The sequence below is a fragment of the Heterodontus francisci genome, chromosome 36 (genome assembly GCF_036365525.1).
Source record: "Heterodontus francisci isolate sHetFra1 chromosome 36, sHetFra1.hap1, whole genome shotgun sequence".
Taxonomy (NCBI): Eukaryota; Metazoa; Chordata; class Chondrichthyes; order Heterodontiformes; family Heterodontidae; genus Heterodontus; species Heterodontus francisci.
In genome coordinates this window covers 54,822,833-54,844,714 of record NC_090406.1, presented here as the reverse complement: position 1 = coordinate 54,844,714, position 21,882 = coordinate 54,822,833, and the positions used below count along the sequence as shown (strand labels likewise).

Genomic DNA, 21,882 nt, shown 5'->3' with positions numbered 1-21,882 from the left:
GACCCAGGTTCAGTTCTGGGTACTGCCTGTGCGGAGTTTGCAAGTTCTCCCTGTGACCATGTGGGTTTCCTCCGGGTGCTCCGGTTTCCTCCCACAGCCAAAGACTTGCAGGTTGATCGGTAAATTGGCCATTGTAAATTGCCCCTAGTGTAGATAGGTGATTGGAGAATGATGGGGATGTAGTAGGAATATGGGATTAATGTAGGATTAGTATAAATGGGTGGTTGTTGGTCGGGGGACAGACTCGATGGGCCGAAGGGCCTGTTTCAGTGCTTTATCTCTAAATAAATAAACATTATGGGTCCAACTGAGACAAAGGCAAAGGAGTAGTCATAGAAAGTGGAAGGTACAAAGTGTGTGCTGTGGATTCAAAGATGGTGGTTCGTGTCCTCCCAATGTTTAACTGGAGGAAACTGAATCATAAATACTGAACATCATTCAAGCAGTGTCAGGGTTGCGTGTGGTAATGGGTCAGTAGAAATAGGTGTTGCTATGAAAGTGATTATGTTTTTGTTAAAAAATATCTTTGAAGGAATTTATAGTTGAACTGAATAAATGTTGGAGCAGTTTTTTTTTAAAGAGACCCATCAAGGGGGCACTGAAGGAACTGGATTGGCAATAATGTCATTGGTTGCCACATGACTCAATTTAAAGATAGAACATAAACCCTGATAACAGGGGCAGCGAAGTGACAAGTGTCCCATGATTGGACAAGTCCAGTAGGAGCAGAGAGCTCCTGGAATGGGCAGAAAACTCACAAGCTTTTTGTTTGTGGGTCAGTGTGTATGTTTTACCTTCTTGAGTGAGCAGCTGATAAAGTCAAGTCTACTGAAGAAGTGTAAAAAGGAGAGAAGGCCACAACCCAGCTGCGTTTTCTATCAAATCCCTGAAGGACGCTGAGAACTCCACTGTGTCAATTCATCTTGTTTCCTTTCTTTCAAAAAAGCCTGCAAACCACTTTTCAACGCTGCCTGAAAAGAACTGCTCTAAAAGATCTCAGTGTCCTGTCCCCATGTATTCAGAAATTAGACTGTATGCCAGTTTTGGAACAACATACCTCATAAAATAAAGAACATAGAAAAAATACAGCACAGAAGGAGGCCATTCAGCCCATCGTGTCCACGCAGGCTGAATAAGCTATCCACCCAAACTAAATACCTTCCAAAACCTGATCTGTTGCCCCGCAGGTTACAGCACCTTAGGTGTGTGTTCAGGTACATTTTTAAAGAATTGAGGGTCCCTGCCTCCACCAGCAATCCTGGCAGTGAATTCCAGACACCCACCACCCTCTGGGTGAAAAAGAAAATAATTTTCCTCATGCTCCCTTTAATCCTTCTACCAATAACCTTAAATCTGTATCCCCTGGAAACTGACCTCCTGCCGGGGGAAACAAGTTTAGATTAGATTAGAGATACAGCACTGAAACAGGCCCTTCGGCCCACCGAGTCTGTGCCGAACATCAACCACCCATTTATACTAATCCTACACTAATCCCATCTTCCTACCAAACATCCCCACCTGTCTCTACATTTCCTTACCACCTACCTATACTAGTGACAATTTATAATGGCCAATTTACCTATCAATCTGCAAGTCTTTTGGCTTGTGGGAGGAAACCGGAGCACCCGGAGAAAACCCACGCAGACACAGGGAGAACTTGCAAACTCCACACAGGCAGTACCCGGAATCGAACCCGGGTCCCTGGAGCTGTGAGGCTGCGGTGCTAACCACTGCGCCACTGTGCCGCCCCTATTCTATCCACGCAATCTCGGACCCTCATAATTTTGTACATCTCAATTAATTCACTCCTCAGCCTCCTCAATTCCAGGGAAAACAGCCTCAGCCTATCCAATCTTTCCTCCTAGCTGCAACCCTCAAGCCCTGGCAACATTCTTGTAAATCTCCTCTGTACTCTCTCCAGAGCAATTATGTTATTTCTGTAATGTGGTGACCAGAACGGCACGCAATACTCCAGCCTACCCAGCACTCTATACAGCTCCAGCATCACATCCCTGCTCTGTCATCTATACCTCGACCAACAAAGGAAAGCAATCCATATGCCTTCTTCACCACTCTTATCAACCTGTCCTGCCACCATCAGGGACCTGTGGACATGCATTCCAAGGTCTCTTACTTCTTCTACCCCTCTTAATATCCTCCCGTTTACTGTATATTCTGCCACTTTATTTGTCCCCCCCAAATGCATCACCTCACACTTCTCAGGACTGAATTCCATTTGTGACTTTTCCTCCCACTCGACCAAACCATTGATATTATTCTGGAGTCCATGATTCTCCTTCTCTCTATTTACTACACAGCCAATGTTTGTGTTGTCAGCAAATTTCCGAATCATGCCTCCCACATTTAAGTCCAAATCATTAATATATACCACAAACAGCAAGGGACCCAACACTGAGCACTGTGGAACACCACTGGAAACCGCTTTCCATTCACAAAAACATCCATCAACTACTACCCTTTGCTTCCTGTCACTGAGACAATTCTGGATCCAACCTGCCACCTTCCCCTGTATCCCATTGCCTTTCATTTTACAGACCGGTCTGCCGTGCGGGACCTTGTCAAATGCTTTACTAAAGTCCATGTAGACCACATCCGCTGAACCATCCTTATTAACCCTCCTTGTTATTTCCTCAAAAAACTCAATCAAGTTAGTAAGGCATGACCTTCCCTTAACAAATCCATGCTGTCTATCCATGATTAACCTGTGCCTTTCTAAGTTACAGTTTATCCTACCCAGCAGAGTAGATTCTAACAATTTACCCACCAGCGAGGTCAGACTGACTGGCCTATTATTACCTGGCTTATCTTTCGCACCCTTTTTAAAGAATGGTACAATGTTCGCAGACCTCCAATCGTCTGGGACCTCGTCGTTATCTAGGGAGGATTTGAAGATGATCCTCAGCGCATCCGTTATTTCCTCCCTGGCTTCCTCTAACAACCTGGGATACAATCCATCTGACCCTGGCGAATTATGCACTTTCAAGATGTCAGAACCTCAAGTACTTCCTCTCTCATTATGCTTATCTTATCTCATATTTCACACTTTAACTACAATGTCTACCTCAACCCTCTCTTTTGTGAAGACAGAGACAAAACCTTATTCAGAACCCTGCCCACATCTTCTGCATCCACGTGTACATCTCTGATAGGTCCGACCCTTTCCTTAGTTATACTCTTACTCTTAATGTACTGATTTTTGGATTTTCCTTGATTTTACCTGCCAATAATTGTTCATGTCCTTTGCTTTTCTAATTTCCTTTTTTACTTCACCCCTATACTCCTCTGGGCTTTCTAAAGTAGTAAGATATTTGTGATTATCATAAGTTTTAACTTACCCTGTAAGCTTCTAGAAAGCCAGGGAGTTCTAGATTTGGCAGTATGGCCATTTACCTTTATGGGTACAGCTTGCTAGTGCTGTTGGGGATGGTTTAAACTAGATTGGCGGGAGGGAGGGGATGGGGGGGAAACCTGAGCGCAACCTTAGATAGGGCAATTTCAGGGCAGGGAATGGGAGACAGTAAATTAGCAAAATTAGTGAGTGGCTCTGAAAGACAGAAGAAGAAAAAGTTAAAAAGTGTGCAGCACAGGAATTTGGCAGAGTTAAAGGCTATTTATTTAAATGCAAGGAGTATAGCAAATAAAGCCGATGAGTTGTGATTACAGATAGACACATGGCAACACAATATTGTTTCTATAATGGAAACATGGCTTAAAGAGGGGCAAGGATGGCAGGTCAACATCCCTGGATTTAGAGTATTCAGGCATGACAGAGAGGGAGATAAAAAAGGGGTGCAGTGTGGCATTATTAGTTAAAGAATCAATTATAAATTGAGGTGGGATGACAAGCTAAATGAATCATTAAACAAGGCCATATGGGTAGAGCTCAGAAATAAAAAGGGCGCAGCCATGTTAATGGGAGTGTACGATAGACCCCCAAATACTGAGAGGGAGAGAGAGGAAAAAATATGTCGGCAAATTTCTGAGTGCAATAACTTTAGGGCAGTGATAGTTGGGGATTTCAACAACCCCAATACTGACTGGGATAGAAACCGTGTGAAGGGCACAGACGCGACAAAACTTTTGAACTGCATTCAAGAACAGCCAGCACGGAACAAGCCCAACAAGAGAAGGGACGCAATTCTAAATTTAATTTTAGGTTATGAAGCTGGGCAAGTGCATGACGTAACAGTGGGTGACCATTTTGGAGATAATGACCATAATACAGTTAGTTTTAGCATAATCATGGAAAAGGACAAAGACAAAACAAGAGTACAATTTCCAAATTGGGGGACGGCGAATTTTACGAAAATGAGAGGTGACCTGGCGAAGGTGAACTGGGTACAGCTACTTGAAGGAAAATCAGTGACAAACCAGTGGGTGGACATGCTCTTGAATGTCTGTAATGAGGTCAAGAGCTGAGTGGCCCTCGTGGAACCCAAACTGATCGGCACTGAGCAGGTTATTGCTAAGCAACTGCTGCTTGATGGCAATGTTGATGACACCTTCCATCACTTTACTGATGATTGAGGGTAGACTGATGGGGCGGTAATTGGCCGTGCTGGACTTGTCCTGCTTTTTGTGTACAGGACATACCTGGGCAATTTTCCACATTGCCGGATAGATGCCAGTGTTGTCGCTGTACTGGAACGGCTTGGCTCGGGGCGCGGCAAGCTGTGGAGCACAGGTCTTCAGTACTATTGCCGGAATATTGTCAGGACCCATAGCTTTTGCAGTATCCAGTGCCTTCAGTCGTTTCTTGATATCACGCAGAGTCAATCGAATTGGCTGAAGTCTGACATCTGTGATGCTGGGGACTTCAGGAGGAGGCCGTGATGGATCATCAACGCGGCACTTCTGACTGAAGATTGTTGCAAATGCTTCAGCTTTATCTTTCTCACTGATGTGCTGGGCTCCCCCATCATTGAGGATGGGGACATTGTTGGAGCCACCTCCTCCAGTTAGTTGTTTAATTGTCCACCACCATTCACGGTTGGATGTGGCAGGACTATATCTTTTAGATCTGATCCGTTGGTTATGGAATCGATTAGCTCTGTCTATTGCATGCTGCTTGTCCAGTTTCACACGCAAGTCGTCCTCTGTTGTGGCTTCACCACGTTGACACCTCATTTTGACGTATGCCTGGTGCTGCTGCTGGCATGCCCTCCTGCACTCTTCATTGAACCAGGGTTGGTCTCCTGGCTTGATGGTAATGGTAGAGTGGGGGATATGCTGGGCCATGAGGTTACAGATTGTGGTTGAGTCCAATTCTACTGCTGCTGATGGCCCACAACGCCTCATGCATGCCGAATTCTGTATTGCTAGATCTGTTCGAAATCTATCCCATTTAGCACAGTGATAGTGCCACACAACACGATGGACGGTATCCTCATTGTGAAGGCGGTACTTGGTCTCCACAAGGACTGTGTGGTGGTCACTCCTACCAGTACTGTCATGGACAGATGCGTTTGTGGCAGGCAGATTGGTGAGGACGAGGTCAAGCATCTTTTTCCCTCGTGTTGGTTCCCTCACCAACTGCTGCAGATCCAGTCGAGCAGCTATGTCCTTTAGGACTCGGCCAGCTCGGTCAGTGGTGGTGCTACCAACCAACTGTTACTGATGAATTTTGAAGTCCCCCACCCAGAATGCATTCCGCACCCTTGCCAACCTTAGTGCTTCCTCCAAGTGGTGTTCAACTTGGAGGAGTACTGACTCATCAGCTGAGGGAGGACAGTCGGTGGTAATCAGCAGGAGGTTTCCTTGCCCATGTGTGACCTGATGCCATGCGACTTCATGGGGTCCGGATTCGATGTTGAGAACACCAAGGGTAACTCCCTCCCTACTGTATAGCACCTTGCTGCCACCTCTGCTGGGTCTGTCCTGCCGGTGGGACAGGACGTACCCCGGAAGAGTGATCACAACAGTATATGGGACGTTGTCTGTAAGGTATAATTCTGTGAGTATGAATATGTCAGCTGTTGATTGACTCGTCTGTGGGACAGCTCTCCCAACTTTGGCACAAGCCCCCAGATGTTTGTCAGGAGGACCTTGCAGCGTCAACAGGACTGGGGTTGCCGTTGTCGTTTCCGGTGCTTATGTCGATGCCGGTTGGTCTGTCCAATTTCATTCCTTTGTATTGACTTCGTAGAGTTTAGAGACAACTGAGTGGCTTGATAGGCCATTTCAGAGGGTATGTAAGAGTCAACCACATTGCTGTTGGTCTGGAGTCATATGTAAACCAGACCAGGCAAGGACAACAGAGATTCTTCACTAAAGGATTATTGTGGCAGGGGAGGAAACCTGATTGAAGAGAGTCAAATATGATAATGGCAGAAGGATGTGGGAGGGAGCAACAAGTTGAAGAGATTTGGAGAGGAAAGGGAGATGGGAGATGGGATTGTAGCTTTTTAAGAACAGAGGATTGTGTCTTAACTTTTGAGGAAGAGGTGACAATAGTGGTTTTGAGAGGGGGTGAAGAAGCTGAGAAGAGGGACACATGTCAAATATCAACTAATATGGGACCAGAAACGGAAGCAGTTATTATTCGAGTGGAAATAAGCTCAAGGCTGCGGGAGGTGGCTTTCATGTACGAGACAAATTTACATCAAGATCGATAAATGCAGGTGAGATATTGGTGAAAGAAGTTGGTTCAGGACAGAAAGGATTGGATTGGTGGACAATCGAAGGCTGATTTCAACAGGAGCAGGTGAACAGTGAGGGAGGAGAAGGTAATGGAGAGGGGTTTATAAAGTCTGATGGTAGTGAAGAAGAGACACAGGGGATATGTTTTCATTCCATGATCCCCCTGGAGGAATGCCCACATAGAGGACATGAGGATGCTTCATGTGGTCCAGCATGAACCAGTTGTGGAGCAGAAACACTCAAGAATCCGTCCCATGGACTCGGGAGAGAAAATATGTGGGCAAAACAGGACATTATATGGGTGAACGAGACAGTATGGGTACCGGCAAAGACTGGATATTTCTCTCACATTTGAATCCATTTTGGCCTCTTTTTGAGGAATATCTTTTTCTTTCCTGCATTTGTACCTTTTCTCACCATATGAGTTTGTTCTTAAAAACAAGACAGTTTTCATGATTGATCCAATAGTGAATTGTAATGATTGTCAGAACATCCTTCTCTGAGGTTGTTCTAAGGGGACAGAATATGTGATTTAACGTTACTGATCCTTTTTGTAGAATTAGTTTGATGTCCTTTGATGGTGTACGGTTGCTGTAACTCCCCAAAGTCTGAAGTTAAATTGGCATCAGAATATTTCATATTATATAGTTTCATTTACCCACATTAAAATTCATCTTTAATATGATAATAATTATGCACTACCGTCCAAAATCTTGTTAAAGGTGGTCAGAATTCTCGTTGACTTCACCTACACACAAGGGTTTCAGGAATATAAGATCAAGTGACTAAGAAACCTATAAGCCCTGCTCCAGATCGTTACTTTTTATTGACACAATTTCCCATTCAGTGTTAACAAATATTTCACCCCATTCTTCAACTCCTCTCTGAATTTTCTCTGTGTCAATCCATAGACACAAGTGTTTGTGCAGCAACTGAGAAGCTGCAGCATGACTCCAACTTGTTGGAAACTATATAGAGGGTTACTGTAATATTTGTCTGTGTAATAAAAGTTTATCACTGGCCATTTTAGCAAATAGACAACATGCGGCATCCACAACAGTATAAAATTGGCAGAAATAGTGAAAAGCAAAATCATAGATTTCCTCCGATTCTTTACCTCTGGATCATTCTGATTCTCACTGTTGCTCCGTAGTCCCCTGCGTGCTCTATTTGCCACAATAATGTGTCTGATGGTCAGAGCATTGAACAACAGAATTAAAACGATTGGTAATAGAGGGTTTATGATGCTCTCGATCCACGCATAAACCCTCCACAAGGGGGAAGTGACATAATCAGCTGTAGGAACACAATACCAAGGCATGTTGTCAATTATAAATGCAGGCTGAGCGACATAGTAATAGGGAATATTCCTGAGACAGCTCACCACAAACACGGTGGCGATAACCACGGTCACTGTTTTCTCAGTGCTGTATTTTGAGCGTAGCTTCTGACAGCAAATTGTTACAAAGCGATCAAAAGTGAAGGCGACAGTAAACCAGACAGAACAGTCTACAGCGACAACATATACGACTAGGTTTAGCAGACACACAGGAGTTATATACAGGAAGCTAATTGGAAAATACATGATATTAATCCGGTGTAATATCACATTGATGATAACCACCATTAGATCCGCCACTGCCATGGCCACCAGGTAACGAGTGACAGATTTGGAGAGATCGCATTTGCCTCGGGACAAAATCACAATCGCCACCAAGTTAACTGTAAGAAACAGAAAACATGAAGTTTACCTCCACACTGTCCCAAAACATTTTTTAAATGAACATTTAAAGTTGAAGAAGACAGTTTGAATCTTCCAAAGTAAATGTAATTGTTAATTTAATGAACTGTTTATTGGCATCAGGGAAATCAATGGCGAAAGAAAGTTAAAATACAAAAATAATTGTTCACCTCAGATAGAGAAAAAATGCTGAGGTTAAAAGAAAAGTACAGAAGTTTTTCTGGAGAATTCTGGTATCCAAAACATCAGAGTCCCCAAAAGTAAATAACTGCAGATCAGCTTCAGCCTGTTGGGTGGGGACTGCACTCTCACCCTGTTGGGTTATAGTCTGTACAACAGGGAGAGTGAACTCCCACCCTCTGTTTAAACATTGGCCGGACAAAGTGCAGACTCGAAATGTCTGGTGGGGTCGATCGTGCACCAGCAACAGAAATCGCCAGGTGTTCCATTCCACTTACATTCAGAAACAAAATCAAAGCTGAATTCAAATCCATGTAAAGAAGAGAAACTTCAGCAGTAACACCATATGTCAACATGAACTAATGTTACAATGCAGTAACTTCGAGATTCTCCCTATTACACCTGTAACCCACTGAACGACATCAGATCATTTAAAATTGCTCATTTATTTCTGATCTGATGTCCATAAAGACTCGAAGGATGCGTTTCTATTGTAAGCATTGAAACAAATTGTTGTTTTTACACTTGCTGTGGTGAAAATTCAAGAAGTGTTATAATTTTAACTAAGAAAGCACATTAAGAAAGTAAGACAATTACATGGCACTTAACTGACACCATCAAACAGGGAAAATATAACATGAACCGTCAACATTGATATTCAACTTTAACTGTGTCATTTCACTGTCTTACCAGGAATACTGACGGCTGCAAGAAAGGGGTAGTAAATGAGCTCTATCTGGTAAATTACAGGGTATCCCATTTCTTGTGTGAAACTTCAATGCAGAGACTTCTTCAGAGGAGCACTTATTAATATCACACAGCAACCTCCATGGAGACAGTCATCTAGGGAATGTGAGCTGGGATATTAGTTACATTCCACTGAACAAACTGATTTAATTAACCATTTTTAGTTGTGCATAATAAAATATATTGATTAGAGGATATAGAAAACAAAATAATTTTGTATTGATTATAAATTTCTTCAAACATGATTTGCAAATTATTTTGTTATGATCCTAGGTTTTGATGTGGATGAACAATCTCAGGAACAATAGCCCTGGTGTTGATGTGGATGAACAATCTCAGGAACAATAGCCCTGGTGTTGATGTGGATGAACAGTCTCGTTTACAGTTATCCTTGTGTTAGTTGTTGGGAGTAAATTGGATTCAATCACATTCTGTACAAGTGGAGCTATGGGGCAGAGCAGATTAAGTGTAGTATAGGCTGTGAGTGAAATGTTCATTATTAGATAGTTGCTCAGAATTTTGGCAGGGATTTTGGGAGTGTGAATTTAGAAAGGATAGGATCTGACAACAGCCTAAAAGGTTAATCAAGAGAGGTTTCTGAAGACCAGCCTTGGATGCTCTGTTTCCTTAACTCCATGTAGCCCAGATTACATACGGCTGAATCCACTTATCTGGAGTCTTGCCATGCTGCAGAGCCGCTTCACATCCTCTGATCACACAGGGAGTGCAGAGGGAGATCTGCCTGTTGAATGTTTTTGTTATGATTGAGTCTGGAGAAATGTACTGTCTTTCTTTAGTTCCACTTCCCCATGGGTCACAAAATATATTTAAATATTTTACCCAGTTACCAATATGGCCAATTATATAATTTATCTATTTTAATTTCAGAATAAAATCCACCAACGAGGTTTCTTTAAAATACCATAAAGGTATGAATTATTATAAAACAAGACTGATTCAGGAAAGATGCAAAGCTTTAACATCCAGTTTGAAATATGAAAGTATAAATATATCCCCTTCTAAAATAGCCCGCCATGCCAGCGCGCACACACACCAATTAATGGAAAAATAAAGAAGCTTTCTCTGCAGAGATCAACTTTACAAAAAGGAAAGAAAATAGTTTGGCCACATACTTGTTAATTCTTGAAGAAAAAGGATAAGATGTGGAAGGTTCCAGATGACCCTTTGGTCTGGCAACCAGGTAGACATAGATGATTGTCACTGGGATCTTTCTGGAGCAGTTCTCTTCAGGTGACATCGAGGATTAGTCTGGCAGGCATTTCCGGAGAAACACTGCATCAGGGGTTTCAGCGATCACACTGGATTCTCAAGGTTTCTAAAAGAGGTGGAAAAGGATACGTTAGTTGCTTCTCTCAGCAGGCTTCAATCCCAACTGACTCCTAAAAATATCCAAAAATGAAACCAAAACTCCTGAGTCATAAACCCAGACATGTGACATCTCTGTAAACAACTCAAATATCCAGCAAGGCTCCTTATGTTTATTTAGCCTCCATTGTCTCTTCCACTGTGTTTTTTTTTGGGAAAAAAATCCAGAGTCCTTCCAGTGATCCTTTAGAAAAAAACACCTCCTCGGAATCTCTTCAGACTTTCCAGTGAACCAATTTTCACAATCTTTTGAACATGAGCCCTCAAAAAAAAATAGTGGAATCACCATCATGACAGCTTTCTTTCCCTGAAGTATGAGTAGAGGACGGAGCTTGTTTTGCAGTGCAGATGAACAGTTGCTGCAGGAATGGTCTTTTACAATATATGAGGTCCCTGCTCTGTTCTTAGCCAGCGTAACTGTTTTTGTCTTAACTTACTTGGGAACGCCAAAGAGCCCTGTGAAGTGCAGCCAACGTTGAATGTTGTGAGCACAGCCTAATGGCTGAGTAGCTGCCTGTTACTGAGACAGGAAGAAATCCATGTGCATTGCTGTTAATCTAATCGTGGGTGTAACTCAGTGATACAGTGTCTACTTTGCCTGTATAAGACCTTGATTTAAAGCCCCGGAAACATTAGAATCATTGAATCTTAAAGCGCAGAACGAGTCTATTCAGCCCATGGTGCCTATGCTGGGACTTTGAAAGATTAATGTAATTAATCCCGCTTCCCCACTGAGCCCCCTTTGTCCTGTCAATGCTTAATTTTAAAATATATATCCAATTCCCTGCTGAATTTGCTTTTTGCACTTTAGGATATGAAAGTCTGAGAGATTTCCCAGAATTATACAAGATATGAGGGACTTCTCCTCTGTAAATAGACTAGAATTGTTGGGAAGCATAAGTGGATTTTTAACAAAGCTGTTAAATTTGATGAGAGTTTTTTAAGAGAATCATTGTGCTCTTGGTGAGATTACACTCAGAGAAATGTGCATTGTTCTGGTCTTCATAGTACAAAAAGTTTATAAAAGCACTGGAAGAAGGGCGAAGAAAAAATCAGCAAATATATCAGAATTAAATGGTCGAATTTTCATGAAAGATTGGACAGACTGGAACTCCTTTCTCGACAAAAGTGAAGTTTGACAGGTGAACATACGTAGCTCTGTATAATTATGAGGGAGTTTGATGAGTTAGAAATAGTGAAAATGTTTTCACTTTGGGGGTAATATTCCACATTAAATCATAGAATCATAGAATGATTACAGAAGGAGGCCATTCAGCCCATCATGTCCATGCCAGCTCTCGACAAGAGGAACACAGCCTGTCCCACTCCCCTGTTTTTTTTCCCATTGCCTGACACTTTTTTTCTATTCAGATAATTATCTAATTCAACTTTGAAAGTCATGATTGAGTCTCCCTCCACACACTCTCAGGCAATGTATTCCAGATCCTAAATACACACACAAAAATTATTTTGCCGTTCATCTTAACTTTGTGTCCTTTGGCTCATGGGAACAGGAGTAGGCCATTCAGCTCATCGAGCCTGTCCCGCCATTCAATACAATCACGGCTGATCATCCACTTCAATGCCTTTTTCGCACACTATCCCCATATCCCCTTATGTCACTGGTATTTAGAAATCTGTCAAGCTCTCCTTTAATCATGCTCAACGACTGAGCTTCCACAGCCCTCTGGGGTAGAGAATTCCAAAGATTCACAACCCTCTGAGTAAAGAAATTTCTCCTTATCTCTGTCCTCAGTGGGTTCCCCCTTATTTTGAAATTATGTCCCCTGGTTCTAAACTCCCCAAACAGAAGAAACATCTTAGCTGCATCTACCCTATCTATCCCTTTAAGTATTTTGTAGGTTTCAATGAGATTACCTCTCCTTCTTCGAAACTCAAGACAGTATAAGCCCAGTTTCCACAATCTCTCTTCATAGGACAGTCCTACCATCCCAGGAATGACTCTGGTGAAACTTGGTTGCACTCCCTCTTTGGCAATAATATCCTTGCTATGGTAGAACTGTACACAGTACTCCAGGTGCACTCTGACCAAGGTTCTATACAATTGAAGCAAGACTTCACTACTCTTGTACTCAAATCCTCTTGCAATAAGTCTAAAATGCGATTTTCCTTGTTAATTGCTTGCTAAAACTGCGTGTTAGCTTTAAGTGACTTATTGACAAGGACACCCAGGTCCCTTTTTCATCTACACTTCCTAATCTCTTACCATTTAAGAAATATTCTGCACATCTGTTCTTCCTCCCAAAGTGGATAACCTCACATTTTTTCCACATTATATTCCTTCTGCCATGTTCTCACCCATTCAGTAAGTCTGTCCAAATCCCCTTGAAACCACCTTGCATCTTCCTCACAACACAAATTCCCAACTAGTTTTCTGTCATCCGTGAATTTGGAAATAATACATTTGGTCCCCACATCCAAATTATTGATGTATATTGTGAACAGCTGGGGCCCAAGTACTGATCCTTGTGGTACCCCACTAGTCACAGCCTGCCAACGTGAGAATGACCCGTTTATTCCTACTCTCAGTTTTATGCCTGTAACCAATCCTTAATCCACGCCAATATATTACCTCTTATCCCATGTGCTTTAATTTTGCTAACCAACCTCCTGTGGAGAACTTTATCAAAGCCTTCTGAAATTCCAAGTATGCCTCGTCCACTGATTCCCTTTTTCAATTCTGTTAGTAACATCCTTAAAAAACTCCAACAAATTTGTCAAACATGATTTCCTATTCATAAATCCATGTTGACTATGCCCATTAAGATCATCATTCTCCAAGTGTCCATTTATCACTTCCTTCAGAATAGATTCTAGTACTTTCCCAATGACTGATGTAAGGCAAATCGGTTTGTAATTCACTGTTTTCTCTCTCCCTCCCTTCTTAAATAGTGGGGTGACATTTGCTACCTTCCAATCTGCACAACCATTCTAGAGTCTATAGAATTTTAGAAGAGATGATCACTAATGCATCCATGATCTCGTGAGCTACATCTTTCAACACTCTAGGATGGAGAATATTGAGTCCTGAGGACTATTAATCAACAGCCCCATTAATTTCTCCAATACAACCTTCTTACTCATACTAATTTCCTTCAATTCTTCATTCCCCCTCATCCCTTGGATCTCTAATACTGGGAGATTTCTTGTACCTTCCTCAGTGAAGACAGACACAACGTATTCATTTAGCTTCTCTGCCATTTCTCTATTCCCCATTATAAATTTTCCTGATACTGTCTGTAATGGACCCACATTTGTCTTAGCCAGGCGTTTCCTTTTTATGTACCTGTAGATGCTTTTACAGTCTGTGCTTCTGTTTTTTGCTGGCTTTATTCAAATTATATTCTCCCTTTCTTTATCAGTTTCTTTGTCCTCCTTTGTTGTTTTCGAAAATCCTCCAAATCTTCAGGTTTACTACTATTTCTGGCAACTTTAAAGGCATTTTCCTTTAATCTTATACAATCCGTAACTTCCTTTGTTATGCACGATTGACTGCCTTTACGTTTGAGGTTTTTGTGCCTTGAAGGAATGTATAGTTGCTGTAAACTATGTAACATTTATTTAACGATGATCCATTGCTTATGTACTGTCAGATCTTTTAATGTATTTTAAACGGCTCTCACCCTTTCTGCCAATGGGAACGTTTTCTCCTCAACTACCCTGCCTAGACCCCTCATAATTTTTGACACTTCTATTAAACATCCTCTCAACCTTCCCTTCTCCAAAGAGAACAACCACAGTTTCTCCAAACTATCCACGTAAACGAAGTCCCTCATCCCTGGAACCATTCTCGCAAGTCTCTTAGGCACCCACTCTAATACCTTGACATCCTTTCTAAAGTGTAGTGACAAGAATTGAACAGAAGAGGTAGAACCAGCATTTTGTCAAGCTTCGCCATAACTTCCTTGCTTTTGTACTGTTGCACCTCCATTTATATAGCCCAGGACCCCGAATGCATTTGTAATCTCTTTCTCAACCTGCCCTGCCAACTTCACATTTTGTGTACATATATTCTCAGGTCCGTCTCTCCTCATTCTTCTGACCAAAATGAATCACATCACCCTTCTCTGCATCGAATTTCATCTGCCACATGTCCGTTCATTGCACCCGGTTGTGTGTGTTGTCTTGAAGTCTATAATTATGCGGTCAGAGTTCACAATGCTTCCTAGTTTTGTGCCATCCGCCAATGTTGAATTTGTGCCTGGTATACATAAGTCTAGATCATTACTATAGACCAAGAAAAGCAGTGGTCCTAATAATGGAGCATGGGAAAGTCCATGATTATAACAGCCTCCAGTCATAACACAACTATTCACCACTGCTCTCTGTTTCCTTTTACTCAGTCAACTTTGTATACATACTGCCACTGCCCCTTTTATTCCATGGGTTTAACATTTGCTGACAAATCTTCCATCTGGCACTTCATCAAACATCTTTTGGATGTTCAGGTTTACCACGTCAACCACATTACCTTCGTTAACCCTGTATATTACCTCACCAAGGAACTCAATCAAGTTCGTTAAACACGATTTGCCTTTAACAAATCCGTTCTGGCTTTCCTCAGTTAATCGACATTTGCTCAAGTGACTGCTAATTTTGTCATGAATTATCAGTTTAAAAATTTTCCCATCACCGAGATTAAACTGACTGGCCTGCAGTTGTGGGACATTTTCTTACATTCTTTCTGAGCAAGTCTCAACATTTGCAATTTCCCAAGTCTTCTGGCCCCATCCCTGCCTGTAAGGAGATTTGTAAGACAATGACCAGTAGTTCCACATATTCCACCCTCACTTCCCTCAGTACCAGTCCTGGTGAAATATTAGCTTTCAGTAGGGGCAGTCATTTAAAAAACCCCTTTGTATCAACTTATAGCCCATACAATCCCCCAATTACTCTTCTTTCACGATGAGCTCGGCGAGGCCAGCATTTGTTGTCCATCCCGAATTGCCCTTGAGAAGGTGGTGGTGAGCTGCCTTCTGCAATCACTGCAGTCCATGTGGGATAAGTACACTTACAATGCTGTTAGGAATGGAGTTCCAGGATTTTGACCCAGCGACAGTGCAGGAACGGCAATATAGTTCCAAGTCAGGATGGTGTGTGGCTTGGAGGGGAACTTGCAGGTGCTGATGTTCCCATGCATCTGCTGCTCTTGTTTTCCAGGTGGTAGAGGTCGTGGGTTTGGAAGGTTATTTCAGTCACAGATAAGGCTGATCACTTCCTTCTCAAAACCTTACTTCCTTTTTATCCACCACTTCGAACTGCAATCTCAAATCCCGATTTCTGCAGCTCCCGATCAGCTTAACCAGACCCTCACTTCTACAGATGATGCCCGAGACCCCATTTAAACGATAATTCTCTCTCACATTGCCCATTCTCACTTGTACAGCTTCATCTCCACTCCTTTAAGCCCAAGGGATGCAGATGTGAATGGATATAGCAAACAACTGGAACAATGAAAGGTGTTGTTATGGTTTTTATTTTATTTGGAAATACAGCCCTGAAACAGGCCCTTTGGCCCACCGAGTCTGTGCCGACCAACGACCACCCATTTATACTAACCCTACAGTAATCCCACATTTCCTACCACCTACCTACACTAGGGGCAATTTACAGTGGCTAATTTACCTGTCACCTGCAAGTCTTTTGGCTGTGGGAGGAAACCGGAGCACCCGGCGAAAACCCACACGGTCACAGGGAGAACTTGCAAACTCTACACAGGCAGTACCCAAAATCGAACCCAGGTCCATGGAACTGTGAAGCTGCGGAGCTAATCACTGCGCCACTGTGCCGCCCAATACTTTGTTTATGTCCTCACAAAAGAGGCGGACAATGCAGATATTGCAGTGAAAGAGGAGGAGTGTGAAGTAGTGGATGTGCTAAACATAGGGAGAGACGAGGTATGAAGGGCATTAGCATTCTTGAAAGCTGATAAATCATGACGGTCAGATGTAATGTATCCCAGGCTGTTAAAATAAGCCAGAGAGGAAACAGCAGAAGGTTTGACCATCATTATCCAGTCCTCATTGAATACAGGAGTGGTGCTGGAGGACTGGAGAACTGCTAACAGTGTAACTCTGTTTAAAAAGGGATTGAAGGATAGACCACATAATTACAGGCCAGTCAGTCTAAGCTCGGTAGTGGGAAAATTATTAGAATCAATTCTTTGCGATAGGATAAACTGTCACTTAGAAAGGCACAGATTAATCAAGGATAGTCAGAAGGAATTTGTTAAGGTAAGATCAAGTCTGACTAACTTGATTAAATTATTTGAAGAAGTAACAAGGGTCGTGCGATTGATATGGTCTACATGGATTTTAACAAGACTTTTGACAAGGTCCCACATGGTTGACATGTTAAAAAAAAATAAAATCGCCTAGGATCCAGGGGAATGTAGCAAGCGGGATACAAAATGTCTCAGTATCAGGAAATAAAGGACAATTGTTAACGCATGTTTCTTTGCAACTGGAGGGCTGTTTCCAGTGGCATTCTGCAGTGCTCAGTACGAGGTCCCCTGCTTTTTGTGGTGCCTATTAACAATTTGGATATAAATATAGGGGGGATAATCAAGAAGTTTTCAGACGACACAAGAATTGGCAGTGTGGTAGATAGCGAGGAGACGGCAGGAAGATATCAATTAGCTGGTCAGGTAGGCAGAAAAGTGGCAAATGGAATTCAACCCGGTGAAGTGTGAGGTGATGCATTTGGGGAGGTGAAACAATGCAAAAGAATACCCGATTAATGGGAAAATACTGAGAAGTGTAGAGGAAGCGACGGGCCTTGGAGTGAATGTCCACAGATCCCTGAAGGTTGCATGACAGGTCGATGGATTGGTTAAGAAGGCATATGGAATCCTTTCCTTTATTAGCTGAGGTATAGAATATCAGAGCAGGAAGGGTATGTTGTAACCGTATAAATCATTCGTTGGGCCACAACTTGAGTACTGTGTGCAGTTGTGGACACCTCATTACAGAAAGGATGTAGTTGCTCTGGAGAGGGGACAGAGGAGATTTACGAGGATGTTGCCAGGACTGGAAAAATTGCAGCGATGAGGAAAGATTGGAAAGGCTGGTTTTGTTAACCTTGGAACAGAGGAGACTGAGGGGAGATCTGATTGAGATGTACAAAATTGTGAGGGGACGGGATAGAGTGGATGGGCATGGCCTATTTACTTTAGCAGAAATGTCAGTTACTAGGGGGCATAGATTTAAAGTGATTGGTAGAAGGATTAGATGGGAAATGAGGAAGACGTTTTTTTTCACCCAAAGGTTGGTGGGAGTCTGGAACTCACTACTTGTAAGGTTAGTTCAGGCAGAAACCCATTTAAACATTTAACACATTTAAAAGGTGTCTGGATCGGCATCTCAAGTGCCGTAATCTGTGGGCTATGGACCAAATGATGGAAGGTGGTATTAGTCTGGGTGGCTGATTCTTTTTATTTTTGCCCGGCGCAGACATGATGGGCAAAGTGGCCTCTTTCTGTGCTGCAAACTTTCTATGATTCTAACTGGTATAGCCATTCACTGCCAAATCTGGCTGGACGACCGAAAACACTATCGGGTCCTGGTCTTGCAAGTGAAAACTGCAAACTATTCCAGGAATATCCTGGAATACAAAGATAACTCCTGGCTTCTTTTTATTTCAGCAGGCCATATTCATGAACACCTTTTCCCTGTCTTTTCCAAACTTTCCTCCAACCACAAACGCAAAGAGCTCATGATTTGTTTTGGTCATGAACACTGAGACCATCTGATCAGTCACCTCTGTCACTTCCCTCCCTTCCCCTAGTCCACCGGGCCAAACTTCTTCTCAGGCTCATCTTGTCACTGAGACCCACCTCCTGCTCTCGCAACCCTATTCCCACTAAACTGCTGACCACCCAACTTCCCTTCTTGGTCCCCAGGTTAGCGGACTTTGTAAATTGTTCTCTCTTGTCACATTCTGTTCCTCCCACCTTCAAATCTGTCATCAACACCTCTTTCCTAAAAAGATTCTTGATGCCTCTATCCTTGCAAATTTCTGCCCTTCACAAAACTCCCTTTCTCCAAAGTCTTTAAACTTGTTGCCATCTCCCAGATTCATGCTCACTTTTCCTGGAATTTGAAGCTTGAATCCCGCAATCCACTTATGCTGCGACACCCAGCTTTCTGACACCACCACCTCTCTCATCAGCTCCACCGTCTCTAAATCATCAGATTGCTTGTCCAACATTCAGTACTAGATAAGTAGAAATTTCTAACAATTAAATATTAGGAAGATCAAAGCTGTTGTCTTCTGTCCTCACCACAGACTCTGCTTCCTTGCCATGCATTCCAGCCCCCTTGCTGGCAATGGTCCGAGCGAGACCAAGGCAGAGCTGCGAGGAGACAGACACTGGCGAGTGGGAGTTCCAGTGAGGCATATTCCCACAGACTCTCACTGGGACTGCGAGAGAGTTCAACGACTGACGTCACAGTTCAGAAAGTGACACATTGCAAGGTGAGGCAGCTGATTGGTAAGTAGGAACAGGTGGGTAGTTCTACCCTATTTTTACTACTTTCAGCAGCTAAAGTGAAGGTAGGGATTTTAGATTGTAGTAGGTAATGTTTGGAGTGGAATAAGGTCCCTAGTGTAATTAGCACTTTATATTAAAGGGAATAACTGAGATAAGAAAGATCTACAGTTTATTTTTATATCTAGTAAGTCGTGTTCTTTAGAGCGTTCAAAAGTAACGAGGACCAGGGAAGAAAGGCCCCAGAGTAATTGATATTATTTGATATTAAGAATCTTCCAAAAGGTTTAATTTAAAGGGTTAAGTCATGGCAGGTGAGCTCAAAGCCGTGGTGTGCTTCTCATGCTCCACGTTGGAAGCCGGGAACAATTGCAGTGCCCGGGATCAGCATGTGAGCAGGATGTGTCTCCAGCTACAGCTCCTGGAAGCCCAGGTTTCAGAGTTGGAGCGGCAGCTGGGGACACTGTGGAGCATCCGCGATGTGGAGAGTATCGTGGATAGCACGTATAGAGAGGTGGTCACACCACAGCCTCAGACTCCACAGGCAGGAAGGGAATGGGTGACCACCAGGCAGAGCAAGAGGACTATGCAGGCAGTGACTACGTGGCGGAAGAGCTGGTGTGAAGGGGAGGGTTTAAGATCCCTGGGACATTGGGAGGTGGGACCAGTACAAACTGGACGGGTTACACTTGGGCAGGTCCGGGACTGGTGTCCTAGGGAGAGTATTGATCGAGTGGTTTGGGAGGGTTTAAACTAAAATGGCAGGGGGATGGGAACCTTTGCAAGGAATCGGTGGGGGATCAAGGAAAAGAACAAAACACAAAGTAGTCACAATACCGTCGAGGAGGAATTCATGAAGTGTATACGGGATGGTTTTCTGGATCAATACGTTGAGGAACCAACTAGAGAACAGGCCATCTTAGACTGCGTATTGTGTAATGAGAGAGGAATAATTGGCAATCTAGTTGTGCAAGGCCCCTTTGGGGATGAGCGACCATAATATGATATAATTCTTCATCAAGATGGAGAGCGGCATAGCTGATTCTAAGACGAGGGTCCTGAATCTTAATCAAGGAAACTACGAGGGTACGAAACGCAAATTGGCGATGATGGATTGGGAATGACAGTGAATAGGCAATGGCAAACATTCAAAGAACACATGGATGAACTGCAACAATTGTTTATTCCTGTCTGGTGCAAAGTAAAATGGGAAAGGGAGCCAAACCATGGCTTACAAGGGGAATTTGAGATAATGTTAGATCCAAGGAAGAAACATACAAATTTGCCGGAAGAAACAACTGACCTGAGGATTGGGAGCTGTTTAGAATTCAGCAAAGGAGGACCAAGGGATTGATTAAGAAGGGGAAAAGAGAGTACGAGAGTAAGCTTGCGGGGCACATAAAAACTGACTGTAAAACTTTCTACAGGTATGTGAAGAGAAAAAGATTGGTGAAGACAAATGTCAGTCTTACAGTTAGAAACAGGGGCATTTATTAAGGGGAACAAAGAAATGGCTGACCAACTAAATGCATCCTTTGGTTCTGTATTCACAAAGGAGGACACAAATAACATACCAGAAATGCTGGGGAACACAGGGTTTAGTGAGAGGGAGGAACTGAAGGAAATCAGTATTAATAGAGAAATGGTGTTGAAGAAATTGATGGGATTGAAGGCCGATAAATCCTCAGGGCCTGATAATCTACATCCCAGAGTACTTAAGGAAGTAACCCTGGAAATAGTGGATGCATTGGTGACCATCTTCCAAAATTCTATAGACTCTGAAACAGTTCCTACAGATTGGAGGGTAGCTAATGTAACCTGACTATTTAAAAAGAGAGGTAGAGAGGAAGCAGGGAATTATAAACCATTCAGCCTGACGTCGGTAGTGGGGAAAATTCTGTAGTCCATTTTAAAAGATTTTATAGCAGTGCACTTGGAGAACAGTGGTAGAATCGGACAGAGTCAGCCTGGATTTACGAAAGGGAAATCATGCTTGACAACTCTACTCCAATTCTTCGAGGATGTAACTAGTAGAGTTGATGAGGGGGAGCCAGTGGATGTGGTTTATTTGGACTTTCAGAAGGCTTTCGACAAAGTCCCACATACGTGCAAAATTAATGTGCATGGGATTGGAGGTAGTGTATTGCGATGGATAGAAAATTGGTTGGCAGACAGGAAACAAAGTGAAGGAATAAACGGGTCTTTTTCTGATTGGCAGGCAGTGACTAGTGGGGTACCACAGGGACTGGTGCTAGGACCCCAGCTATTCACAATATATATATTAATGATTTAGATGAGGGAACTAAATGTAATATCTCCAAATTTACAGATGACACAAGACTGAGTGGGAGGGTGAGCTCTGTGGAGGATGCAGAGAGGCTTTAGGGGGATTTGGGCAAGATGAGTGATTGGGCAAATGCATGGGAGATGCAGTATAATGTGGATAAATGTGAGGTTATCCACTTTGGTAGCAAAAACAGGCAGGCAGATTATTATCTGAATGACTATTAACTAAGAGAGGGGAATATGCAACGTGACCTGGGTGTTCTCGCACACCTGTCGCTGAACGTAAGCATGCAGGTGCAACAGGCGGTAAAATTAGGCAAATGGTATGTTGGCCTTCATAGCGAGAAGCTTCCAGTACAGGAGCAGGGATGTT

The 21,882-nt window shown here is 42.9% G+C and overlaps 1 protein-coding gene across 1 annotated transcript; it reads right to left on the bottom strand.

The window, feature by feature from the left end:
* Positions 1 to 7,483: 7,483 nt before the first annotated feature.
* On the bottom strand, positions 7,484 to 13,428 carry LOC137351492 (probable G-protein coupled receptor 139). Its single transcript, XM_068015941.1, has 2 exons — positions 13,308 to 13,428; positions 7,484 to 8,382 (listed from the first exon to the last, which is right to left on the bottom strand). The coding sequence occupies exons 1-2, from the start codon at positions 13,426 to 13,428 to the stop codon at positions 7,484 to 7,486; spliced, it is 1,020 nt and encodes a 339-aa protein (XP_067872042.1).
* Positions 13,429 to 21,882: the final 8,454 nt, after the last annotated feature.